Raw genomic sequence first — 13,904 nt, forward strand, 5'->3', positions numbered from 1 at the left:
ATGAATGATGCAGCCTCTGTCAGTTAACCCTGAACATAAATAAATGTAACCTATTGTACATGCATAGGAGAAGAAATTCAGTACTTTCAAGTAAGCTACTGATGACAAACTGTTGGAAAAAGTATTTACATCTACGTGATTACTCTGCTATTCAAAATAAAGTGCCTGGCAGAGTGTTCAATGAACCACCTTCAAGCTATCTTTCTACCGTTCCACTCTCGAACTGCACGCGGAAAAAAACGAAGACTTAAATTTTTCTGTGCGAACCCTGGTTTATCTTATTTTATCGTGATGATCATTTCTCCATATGTAAGTGGGTGGCAACAGAATGTTTTCGCAATCGGAGGAGAAAACTGGTGATTGAAATTTCTTGAGAAGGTCCCGTCGCAACGAAAAATGCCTTTGTTTTAATGATTGCCACCTCTATTCACGTATCATGTCTGTGGCACTATCTCCCCTATTTCGTGATAATACAAAACGAGCTGCCCTTCTTTTTACTTTTTCGATGTCATCCGTCAATTCCACCTGATGCGTATCCCACACCGCACAGCAATACTCCAGAATACGACGGACAGGCGTGGTGTAAGCAGTCTCTTTAGTAGACCTGTAGCACCTTCTAAGTGTTCTGCCAATAAATCGCAGTCTTTGGTTTGCTCTAAACATAATATTTTCTATGTTATCGATCCAGTCAAGGTTATTTGTAATTGTAATCCCTAAGTATTTAGTTGAATTTACAGCCTTCAGATTTGTATGACTTATCGCGTAATCGAAATGTAGCTGATTTCTTATAGTACTCATGTGAATAACTGCACACATTTCCTTATTCAGGGTCACTTGCCACTTTTCGCACCATACAGATATTTTATCTAAATCATTTTGCAAGTCGTTTTTATCATCTGATGACTTTACAAGACACTAAATGACAGCATCATCTGCAAACAATCTAAGACGGCTACTCAGATTGTCTCCTATGTCGTTAATATAGATCAGGAACAACAGTGGGCCTCTAATACTTCCTTGGGGAACGCTGGATATTACTTCTGTTTTACTCGATGACTTTCCGTCTATTACTACGAACCGTGAGCTTTCTGACAGGAAATGACGAATCCAGTCGCACAACTGAGGCGATATTCCGTAGGCACGCAGTTTGCTTAGAAGACGCTTGTGACGAACGGTGTCGAAAGCCTTTTGGAAATCTAAAAATATGGAATCAATTTGACATCCCCTGTCGATAGCATTTATTACTTCATGAGTATAAAGAGCTAGATATGTTTCACAAGAACGATATTTTCTGAAACCGTGCTGACTGTGTGTCAATAAATCGTTTTCTTCGAGGTACTTCATAACGCTCGAACACAGCATATGTTCCAAAAACCTACTGCAAATCGACATTAGCCTGTAATTCAGCGGATTACTCCTACTTCCCTTTTTGGGTATTGGTGTGACTTGAGCAATTTTCCAGTCTTTTGATACGGATATTTCTGTGAGCGAGTAGTTGTATATAATTTCTAAATATGGAGCTATTTTATCAGCATTCTCTGAGAGGAACGTGACTGGTATACAGTCTGCACCGGAGGCCTTGCCTTTATTAAGTGATTTAAGCTGCTTTTCGTTACTCCGAGGATATCTACTTCTATGTTTCTTATCTTGGCAGTTGTTCTTAATTGGAATTCGGGAATATTTACTTCGTCTTCTTTGCTGAAGGAGTTTCGGAAAACCGTGTTTAATAACTCTGCTTTAGTGGCACTGTCATCAGTGACTTCACCGTTGTTATCGCTCAGTGAAGATATTGATTGCGTCTTGCCACTGGTGTGCTTTATGTATTTAACAAGTAAGCTGTTGATGACAAACTGTTGAAAACAGTTTTTACCATAAAATGTCTAGGAAAAGCTATTCTGACCACATACAACAAATAGTAGGAAAATCAAATGCCAGACTGAGATTCACAGGAAGAATCTAAAGGAAATATAACTCATCCATGAAGGAATTGGATCATAAGGCGCTTTTTCACCAGCTAGTTGAGATTTGTTCACCAGTATGGGATCCTTACCAGGTAGGACTGATGCAGAATATAAAGAAGATCCAACGAGGAGCGGTGCGTTTCACCATGAGATCGTTTAGCGGGAGCGATAGCGTTGCGGAGATTCTCAACAAACTCCATTAACAGACGTTACAAAAGAGGCATTGTGCATCACGGAGAGATTTACTAATTAAATTTAGAGAGAGCAGTTTCCGGGAAGAGTAGGGCAACATACTACTTCCCCTACATAAATCTCGTGAAATTAACACGACGAGAAAACTCTAAAAATGGAGCTTATACAGAGGCTTACCGACAGTATTTCTTCTCACGCCCCATTCGCCAATAGAACAGGAAAGTGGAGATCAGTTAGAGCTACCAGAAGTACCTACAGCCACACACCGTTGAATGGTTTGCGGAGTATGAGATAGACGTAGACGTAGAATGCCTTTTCGGTAAGTTGCACTGACCTAAAAGGATGGGAGGATGTGTGTTCGCATTCGGCTGCAAGTAGAGTAAATAGAGTCCTGCAGTGAGGTCTGCAGGAGCACACGTTGTCTGCCTGGGCCTCGGCTTGCTCTCAGGTGTTGCCTCTAATTTACCTGAGTGGTTCCAAGGTGCAATGTTATCAGCGGGAGAGCGCGTCCCTAGCTGGCATTGGGTTCACTGTCCCCTATCCTTGGACCGAGCCCCGTTGCAGCGCATGTTGAGAGGCCACTTCTTATGTCCTGTCTGCCACTGCCACTCGCTATCTTTCTTTCTTTCTTTCTTTCCCAGTTTCTCCGCTGTTCACGTTTCACATTACGACGGTAGTTTATAAGAAATCGTCGCCCTAGAAATGTTGCCACTATGTCCACGGTACTGACGTCATTTGTAGTGAGACTGCAGTTCGTGTGTGGTCACAGCTGAATCTTATCGTACCGGAAAAGATCTCGCAGTTCCATAAAATGTATTGACCTGGCGTCTTCACTCCAAGTTGCAGTAACAGTGCAGTGATAAGCTAGGCCATTTATTTTATTCACGTTGTTGGCGAATGACAAAACCACAGTCAGAAAACTGTCTGCTCACAGCGATCAGCGATCTAGAATTTAAAGGCAAGATAATCCACATAACCTATCAGATCAAAAGCGTCAATATGCGGTTTGAACTAACTGCCTGTTGACTTCTGTCTCTGGTTCTTAGGCCGACGTTTGTTTGACGATTATTTTGACGTTTTGCCAGCACGAATTGTTAAGGCTTCACCGTCCATTGTGGGTGGCGGACTGGAATCGAGCTCGCGGCTGCAGATATCATATGCACCGACTGGGCCAACGTCTGAGGGTTTTTCGATAGTCATTAAAGCTGTAGTGCTCCCCTTGCTGCCTGGAAAGTCTATTCTCTGCAGCACAGTAATCCATGATCCGTTCATATTGCGGCTTTCTTCGTTTTGGTTGGTTGGTTTGTGAGGCGCTCAACATCGAGGTCATCGGCGTTCTCTTCGTTCCTGCTGCAGCTGTTGTCATGTTTATGGGTGGCTATAGCTTCCCTGAATAAGCGATCGTGGTAGCTCTTCTCCACAGTGAGAATTTCCATTTCACCTAATTTTATTGTATGATCGATATCACACAGCGCGTGTTACGCCACGACCGATTTCAACTGTCCCACCCAGCAAAACTTTCATCTCTGATGTTCCTGGTGTTGATTGATCGTCTAGTCATTCCAACGTACATTGATGGGACAAAACATTATGACCACCTGTTTAATAGTTTGTTTGTCCGTTTTTGGAACGAAATACATCACTAATTCTGCGTATCAAGGATCCAACAGTTTGTTAATAGGTTTGTGGGGATATGTGGTATTAGAGGTCTACGCACAGGTCACGCAATTCGCGTAAACAATGGAGACGCTGATTTCCATAAGCGGTGATGGCGTCTGATAGCGATCCAGATGAGTTCCATAGGATTTACATGAGGCGAATTTGGTCGCCGAGACATCAACGTTAGTTCTCTACAATGCCCCTCAAACCTCTATAACGCGCTTCCGGCTCCGAGTCACGGACAATTATACTGCCGAAAGAAGAGATCAAGCATGAAGGGATGCAGGTGGTTCGCAGCTGTTGACGAGTCTCCGATTACTACCACTGGTCCCATGTGAGCCTAGGAGAATGTCTCCCATAGCACAATACTGCTGCCACCATCCTGCATCCGGGCCACGTTGCGCGTTTCGAGCCGCCGTTCATCTCGATGACGGCGTTCTTGGATTCGACCAAAGACTTAGTGCAGAAAAATGTGATTCACCCGAATCTCCTACACTTTTCCAATGATCGACGGTCGAATCCCGATGGTCCCGTGCCCCTTGCAGTCGTTATTGACGATGTCGTTGGGTCAACACGTGAACACTTAGTGGTGGTGGGCTGTGGAGTTACATGTTCAACATTGTACGACAAACGGTGTGTTCCGAAACATTTGTCCGTGCACCAGCATTGTGCTTTTTCAGAAGAGATGGCACAGATCATCTACCTGACAGATCAGACAAGCCTACGAACCCCACGTTCTGTGAAGAATCGTGGACATCCGACCACTTACCACCTGGTGATAGTTTCACTGCCCCTCTACCTCTTTCCGTAGATGCTCACGACAGTAGCAGGTGAACATTCGACCAACTTCATCGTTTTCAAGATAGTTCTTCACAGCCTCTACGTAATAGTAATCCGCACTTTGTCAAAGTCCCTTGTATGAATGGATTGCCATTTTTGCAGCCCATATCTTAGCTAGGGTGATCCCCGTCCGTATCTTCTCAGGTTACAAACCTTTTTTTACTGCGGCAAGTGCCCGCAACGCCGCCATGAGGCGGTGGGCAGTGCTCACCATGTTTTGACCTATCAGTACAGACTTTTTCACGCGTACAGGACATGCGCCATGCGGTATGTATGTTGGGTAACTATTACGGGCATAGAATCGTGCTTGCCAGAAACGTTTATCAGGTCTCAAAGTTTGTTTTTTCCTTTGTTTTGTTGATTATTTGACGGGGAATGCAACAAAAAGACGACAGACCAGGAGAAGGTACGATGTGTCATCTGGTATGAAGAAACCAAACACTACTGCTGAATTATCGACAATGGTGAAGTCACTGATGACAGTGCCCCTAAAGCAGAGTTATTTAATACGGTTTTCCGTAAGTCCTTCACCAAAGGAGACGAAGTGAATATTCCTGAATTACAGTCAAGAACATCTGCCAAGATGAGAAACATAGAAGCAGATATCCTCGGTGTAACGAAGCAGCTTAAATCACTTAATAAAGGCAAGGCCTCCGATCCACACTGTATACCAGTCCTGTTTCTCTCAGAGTGTGCTGATAAAATAGCTCCATATTTAGCAATTATATACAACCACTCGCTCACAGAAAAGATCCGTTCCTAAAGACTGGAAAATTGCTCAAGTGACACCAATACCCAAAAAGGGAAATAGGAGAAATCCACTGAATTACACGCCCAAATCACTAACGTCGACTTGCAGTAGGGTTTTGGAACATATACTGTGTTCGAACATTATGAAGTATCGCGAAGAAAACTTTTTATTGACACATAGTCAGCAAGGATCCAGAAAATATCGTTCTTGGGAAATACAACTAGCTCTTTAAACTCGTGAAGTAATGAGTGCTATCGACAGAGGATGTCAAATTGATTCCATATTTTTAGACTTCCAGAAGGTTTTTGACACCGTTCCCCACAAATGTCTTTTAATCAGACTGCGTGCTTGTGGAATATCACCTTAGCTGTGCGACTGGATTCGTGATTTCCTGTCAGAAAAGTCACTATTCGTAGTAATAGACAGAAAGTCACCGAGTAATAACCGGCGTTCCCCGAGGAAGTCTTAAAGGCTCTCTATTGTTCCTGATCTATATTAACTACACAGGAGACAATCTGAGTAGCCGTCTTAGATTTTTAGTAGATGATGCTGTCATTCGTCGTCTTTTAAGGTCATCAGATGACCAAAACGAATTGCAAAATGATTTAGATAGGATATATGTATAGTGAGAATAATGAAAAGTGTGAAGTTATTCACATGAGTAATAAAAGAAATCAGCTAAATTTCGATTACGCGATAAGTCACACAAATCCGAAGGCTGTAAATTCAACTACTTAAAAACGATCACATAGACAATATTGTAGGTAGAGCAAATCAAAGACTGCGATTCATTGGCACAACACTTAGAAGGTGCAACAGGACTACTAAAGAGACTGATTACACTATGCTTGTCTGCCCTATTCCGGAGTATTGCTGTGCGGTGTGGGATCTGCATTAAGTGGGACTGACAGATGACGTCGAAAAAGTACAAAGTAGGGCAGCCCGCTTTGTACTATCGCCAAATAGGGGAGATAGTGCCAGAGACATGAACCCTCCGCCAGGCACTTTATTGTGAATAGCAGAGTAATCAAGCAGACGTAGACGTAAGTGATAGCCAATAACAAAGAGCTTCCTTGAAGTGGATGTCCTCCGTGTCTGAGGCACGTGTTGACAAGAATGCAAGCTCCATTTCAATCCAGCCGCCAGATGTTAGTATCTCCAGCATCACGCGAATTCTCGAAGCAAGGTCAACTCTCTATGATGTGCAACGTAAGTGGTACCGCCGATCACCTTTATGATATCCATTCACCCTTTTCAGTCTTGCCTTCGTATATGTTGACTATGATTACCTGGAAAAGTGCCTGCTTTCAGGTGAAGCGATGTTCTACATTTCTAGACATGTGAATCGCCACCAGATTAGGACCTGCGACTCGCGAAACCCGTGAACACATCCGTGATAGCCCTAAGCTTTAGGTTTGTTGTGGCCTAAAGCATTACAGGGGCATAGGACTATTTATCTTCACAGGGAAAACCATAGCAGGAAATGTTTTCTGGACGTGCTCGAACAGTTCTTGCTACCACAGATCAAATTGCACTAGCCACCCATCATCTTCCAGCATGACAGTGCACCCCTCATCGAAGTGTGGACGTGTGAGGTGTGCTGATTGAATGGATCGTGATGTTCCCATCGCATGGATCGCGCCCTCTCCCGGTGCCAAACCACTAGAGTTCTCTCTCTGAGGCTACATCAAATGACCGCGTGTACACAACACTAGTCAATGACATTTCTAACCTCCGCGCATCAGTGAGTAAAGCAGTTGCAATTGTTGATACTGTAAAGCTGACCCTTAAACGGACAGAACTCGAACGTCGCCTTGATGTTCTACGAGAGAAATTCTGGCATTACAGAATACAAGAAACCGCAATGCTATGCTTCTAATGGTTTCCAAGTTATGATTTTTTAAAATCATAGTCGAAGTTATGGAGGCGCTGTATAAATGAACACCAGTGGTGACAGTCCCGCCTTACACCTTTTCTGATTTTGGCCTCCGGTACCATTCCGTCACTGCTGATTACTGCAGTCTGCATCGTATAAAGAGAGTGGATTGCTCTTTCCCTTTAGCTGATATGACACCTCGCTCCCCCCCCCCCCCCCCTCCCACCCACCCCCCCAAAAAAGAAAACTTTTTTTCCATTCCATATAATAAAGGCCTCCCACAAAACTATGAATTCAAAATATGTTACGTCATTTTTCCACAAGCTGTCCTCTATTAATAACTACAGTGCTGTTCCTCCTCAAACCAAACTGATCTTATCGTAATATCCTTCCAGTTTCCTCTCCCATTCTTCGATTTTCACTGCTCAAGCCATATCATTTATAATAAATTTCAGGGTTCACCACCTAGTGTGCAAAATCATCAACAACCTCTGGCCAACAGGAGCTTCTCCATATTCGCAGGATGGCAGAGAACTCCCGCATGAGCAAGCTGTCGGAGAAGGACGACGAGTGCGTGTTCACGTGGAAGCTGTTCACCGGCTGGGACTACATGATCGGCAACGCGGAGACGGCGCACAACCGCGTGGCGTCCATCGTGCTGGGCTTCAAGGAGGCGCTGCTCGAGGAAGCCGAGCGGCGTCGCGACGCCCGCAAGTAAGCACCCACGGCACGCTCTCGCAAAAATCGCTTCCCTTATACTCGTTCACCGACGGAAATGGACATTATTGCACACATGAATCACCAGTAAGATGTTTATCAAACTTTGTCGAGATCTACTTCACATAACTAGTATTAGAAAACTAAGCTAAGTCCGAAATTGACACCGCTGCAATGTCATTTTTGGATGGTATTAATTTTTCACCCCGAAGCAACAGCAAAATTATGGGTTCAGTTATCATCCCAAGTTTGTGGTACGTTAATAAAAATTATACATATATCAATCAATTTTTTTCTCTTTCAAGGGACATTTGGCATGTTTTCTCCTTATATGATCCAAATTTATGCTTCCTCTCATTTTTAATCTATTAAAGCCCATAAAGCGCTGTACTTCGTTGCTACCGCACGTCGTAAAATTCTTGTAGGCTAGAGATGGCAGCATTCTGCAGCACAACCGATTATGGAAGGCGACAGTGAGAAACTACCGCACAGATCGAGTGGGAGCAAGTCTTGCTCAGTGCATGTATACTTCCACCATCTAACAGGACACGCCGTATGACAACAGCTGTTGTTAGTTTACAGCTGTCTGCATTGTTATTAAAATGGGACTGATCACTTACCCGTTTTCTATAATCACCCAGTATTTCAAAACAATGAAAATTTTACGAAAAAACATTACTAATTTTTCAAAAAGAAGACATTTGTTTGAAAAACAAAAATCTTAACACTACTGCAATGGCACATTGATATGCCTACTTTTCTACCCGGTCATAAGTAAAAAAATCAAAAGCCCTGTTATTACCGAAAGCAAACAGGAAGCGAAAAATAAAGATTATTCAGAACCAAATTACCACTAGTGTTTCTGACTGGTCGGTTCTTCCCATTCCTAATTCCCAGTAGAGAACATTTGGGAGGGGATTCACCTTGCCGCCAATCGCCTTACAAACAAAGGGTAACAACACGAAAAACTTGGTCAGACCTAGGGGATGGGGAAAATTTCCTATTTAATTCTGGAACGATATATCCCAGAAGGAAAATAAAAAGTCTATTGTACATGAAAGCGCATTTGTTTGTAAGAACATAGTGTATTACAGCCAGAAATAATAAATATTTTACGACGTGGTAGTATATAGCTACTGAGATAAAACATTCCATATAACATATGTTCAATTTGTATATGGTATACAGATTCTATTGTCGTAATGGAACAGAAATGTACTCACAGAAGGTGTTAAGCAGTGTAAGGTGTCAGGCAAATCCAACACCTTCCATGAAAACCCTGACATGATAAGCAAATCCAGTAGTATGTCACATAGTTCCGAATAAATCGTGACATTAAGTTAACCAAAGTAATACGAGTAATGAGTGAGCAAATGGAATACCACAGACTAACACAAGAATGCCTAAATGCATGTCGTACCTTCCCACTGCGAGACCGACACAGTTCCGAGGGGAGAAACGATAACAGAAGCCGAGAGCAGAACCGTGTTCAGCTAGAAAGCCCTACGATAAGGGAGGAACTGGACACCCAAGTCGCCAGCCTACCTCTAAGACTACCACCCGTACGTTTTAGAGTGAGACTTTTTCGCGTGTCTGTTACATTAGGACCACCCGCCAGCCCATGTTAAAAGATAGAGTCCTCCAGAAGAACAGTATAGATCTCACGATAACGCTAAAAGGGCCACACCAGCTGCAGGTTTTAGCGTGAGACTTTTTCGCGTCTCTGCTACGTTGCAAACATTAAAAACATTGCCCCACCACGAAAAGTATAACGTTTCTCATTGGATAGACAGATTTTTTTGTAGGCGGAGCTTAAGGTTAACATTGAGACCCTGATTGGTCAGATGAAAACACAGCCAGATAGTTTTTTTAAACCAACTTCGGTAAATTGTAGTAAGGAGAAGTTAGGGGAGAGTTAGTTCCGAGATGGCGAGGTGAGCGGAGCTGTGCTGCCCGCCGCTGCCTAAACACCGACAAGGTAATGAACGCACGCGATGCCGCATTTTTGAGCGCATAAGGCTTCACTCAGAACTGCAGAAGTCTCATCTGTTACACCCCTTTTTGCGTAATACTAGTGTCGATCGTTAATTAAAACACATGGTGTTCACATTTGCCGCTTAAAGAACAGATCTGAAACGCGATGATTTTTCTTTTATATAGTTATTGAGAAGCCACATCAGCCACTGTAATTTACGACAAGTTAGATAAGTAATTAAAGATAATTGAGGGTCACTGTAGACCATTTCTCTTTTGTGAAACTTGGAAACCCACTCAGGGAATATTCGTTCACATTTTTGTTGAACGCAGTTGGTTTTTACCATCCTGTATTGAAACGTTTCCTTTTATCAATAGTGCAATTTATAAACAATGCTTTGTGAGTAGAATAAAATTTCCAATGGTAAACGTAACTGCTTTTTCGACGTTATTTTACCGGCTAACTAAATATAGGAAAGCCTTGAACCCCTTCTACTAAATTTAGTTAGTATTAAGATTCTTTTACAGGGAGTGCAGTGGAGCTGACGCTGAGATCATTAAGTATTTGGTTATATCACCGCTAGTCTCACTGAACTCTTCTGAATTCTACATGTCATGTGTGGTCTGGCGTCTCCTTACCAGCAACAGGTCCCAGGTTCAAACTAGTCAATTCCCTAAAAAACACGCTCAGAGCGTCGTTGCGCGGAAGTGGTAGGGAGACACGATATAGAACAATCAGACACCACCATGAATGTTTAGAGCAGAGGTAAATTAAGTTCAAAGCTCATTCTAATAAATTCCGCCTTCAGTTTCAAAGCCCTACCGATTCCTATTAACAACGACACGTGTAGCTCACCTGATTGCGTTTCGGCGTTGTTTTTCGAGGCCACCACTATTTATAGTTTCAACGATCAATTCGTTCCTTGCACTTACTTTTTTTTTCAAGACTTCGCTCTTCAACCATGGGCGTTTGCAATCTACGGGCACTCAACAGCGAGATTATCAGTACCTTGCCTTTCAACTACCTCCACAGTCAAAAATGTATAGAGGTAAGTCCCGTGGACCCTGGTGGCCAAGAAACATGACCATTTCTTCTATTCCTCTTCCAGGGAATGTTAGATGATGCGTGTGTTACCTGATGAAAAGAATGTGGAGGGGGTCTGTCACACTGGAAGAGTACACCACCTTTGTAGCCAAAGAAACCTCTCGCAGTAATTGTGGAAGCTAGTTTCCTTCGAGAATGTCAACGTAGCAGGACCCTCTAAGGTGATGAGGTAACAAGAAGGGACCAGTGAATCGTCTATCACAACACACCACACATTTACATAGATGCTTTGTCAGGTATATGTCTCCATAGAGGTATGTGGGTTTTTGCCGGACTAACGATGCTAGTTACGAGAGTTACTCACTTATTGACATCGCCACGGCTGACAGGGGATTGATCAGTTTCCCAAAAGCTGGAACGGCTTTAGGATCACATTTCTTGAATAGTGTTGCCCTCGTAAAATAACTCCAAGACAAACCTCAGAAGAACTCCACTTGGTGTTGTCATGAGAATTTTGTAGTGCACTGAAATCGAATCAGCTTTGAACTAAATTATTTGGCTTTTCTTAACTCTTTCTGTGAGGATCTGTGTGGGCTACACACTAACAGCTGTATCTCTAAAACCAATAAAAATTGGACACGTTATATGGAATGTTGTACTGCAGCTAGTGTACTACGTAAATGTAAACACTGATCACGGATGAGGCCTTATGCTTGCTCCAAGTGGACGAGTGCTGCCAGCAAGGCAGTACAAGGAGAGATCTGTGATCGTGTACCGTGTCATCAGCATGTTGCCAATACCTCCAGCGTTACTGCCAGTAGACGAATACTGCTGATTCCGCTGCTCCTATGTTCAATAAATTCTCATTTGACCTCATGAATCTGAGTGAACCCCGTTCCAGTCCTCCTTACCTCGTAAAAATTCGAGGAGGTACCGTGAATCTAACATGGGACCTTCTGCACCCAAGGCAGAGATGCTAAGCATATTTTTAATACAGTTCTATTTATTATCCAGTACAGCTTACATAATAATTATCTATTCAGTATTACTTACATAAATATTTTCTAACATAAATGGTATTTATCATTAATATTGTTATAAACTAAAGCTTTTCCTTAAGACGATGAGTAAAAAATCGGCAAACTTTTCTTTACAGTTTTTCATCTTTTTCATCTGTTGAAGTTAATGGTGCTTTGTTTCGAGGAATACCCAAAATTCCTATTCACTCTTTTTTTTTTATTTGCCAGGATGAAATATACAGTGTGAGCCTTAAGCCAGTTCAGTGCTTTCCTCTTCATTTTGACAAAAGGGGCATCGTCTGGCTTGAGGAAAGCATTCGGCGGTGGACGCAGTCTGTCCACACTACCACTTCCTAAAATATTTCCTGTTCCTCCTGCTGAACCCTGTAGTATACAATGATCCTCCAGAACATTATGCCCACCTACCTACTGTCGATATAAACCAGTGCAGGCGATAGCAGCGTCACCTGGCGAGGTATGACCTCTAGGTAACATACGCACGGTGCATGTAGTATCAGGGAGCTGTCCTTGTGTAGAATGGGGAAGGCGCGCGATCTTTTTTGAGTTAGATAGAGGACAGACTGTAATGGCCCGGTGGCTCGGCACGAGCATTTAGGAAACTGCATGACTGTGGTGACTGTCTTCAACACAAGGCGAAGCGAAGGTCCAGACGTCGTAGGGTTGGACTGCCACCTCTCATTACATCTACATCTACATCTACATCTACATCTACATGACTACTCTGCAATTCACATTTAAGTGCTTGGCAGAGGGTTCATCGAACCACAATTATACTATCTCTCTACTATTCCACTCCCGAACAGCGAGCGGGAAAAACGAACACCTAAACCTTTCTGTTCGAGCTCTGATTTCTCTTATTTTATTTTGATGATCATTCCTACCTATGTAGGTTGGGCTCAACAAAATATTTTCGCATTCTGAAGAGAAAGTTGATGACTGAAATTTCGTAAAAAGGTCTCGCCGCGACGAAAAACGTCAATGCTGTAATAACTTCCATCCCAACTCGTGTATCATATCTGCCACACTCTCTCCCCTATAACGCGATAATACAAAACGAGCTGCCCTTTTTTGCACCCTTTCGATGTCCTCCGTCAATCCCACCTGGTAAGGATCCCACACCTCGCAGCAATATTCTAACAGAGGACGAACGAGTGTAGTGTAAGCTGTCTCTTTAGTAGACTTGTTGCATCTTCTAAGTGTCCTGCCAATGAAACGCAACCTTTGGCTCGCCTTCCCGACAATATTATCTATGTGGTCCTTCCAACTGAAGTTGTTCGTAATTTTAAGACCCAGGTACTTAGTTGAATTGACAGCCTTGAGAATTGTACTATTTATCGAGTAATCGAATTCCAACGGATTTCTTTTGGAACTCATGTGGATCATCTCACACTTTTCGTTATTTAGCGTCAACTGCCACCTGACACACCATACAGCAATCTTTTCTAAATCGCTTTGCAGCTGATACTGGTCTTCGGATGACTTTACTAGACGGTGAATTACAGCATCATCTGCGAACAGTCTAAGAGAACTGCTCAGATTGTCACCCAGGTCATTTATATAGATCAGGAACAGTAGAGGTCCCAGGACGCTTCCCTGGGGAACACCTGATATCACTTCAGTTTTACTCGATGATTTGCCGTCTATTACTACGAACTGCGACCTTCCTGACAGGAAATCACGAATCCAGTCGCACAACTGAGACGATACCCCATAGCTCCGCAGCTTGATTAGAAGTCGCTTGTGAGGAACGGTGTCAAAAGCTTTCCGGAAATCTAGAAATACGGAATCAACTTGAGATCCCCTGTCGATAGCGGCCATTACTTCGTGCGAATAAAGAGCTAGCTGCGTT

The 13,904-nt window shown here is 43.0% G+C and overlaps 1 protein-coding gene across 1 annotated transcript in view; it reads left to right on the top strand.

Annotated features, from left to right (window-relative positions):
* Positions 1-13,904, top strand: part of LOC126267693 (transmembrane channel-like protein) — a 269,360-nt gene that overhangs the window by 132,686 nt on the left and 122,770 nt on the right. The window contains exon 8 of the mRNA XM_049972995.1: positions 7,802-7,993. Coding sequence (XP_049828952.1) covers positions 7,802-7,993 — 192 coding nt within the window. The remainder of the gene's footprint in view (positions 1-7,801; positions 7,994-13,904) is intronic.

Source organism: Schistocerca gregaria, chromosome 4, assembly GCF_023897955.1.
Source record: "Schistocerca gregaria isolate iqSchGreg1 chromosome 4, iqSchGreg1.2, whole genome shotgun sequence".
Lineage (NCBI taxonomy): Eukaryota > Metazoa > Arthropoda > Insecta > Orthoptera > Acrididae > Schistocerca > Schistocerca gregaria.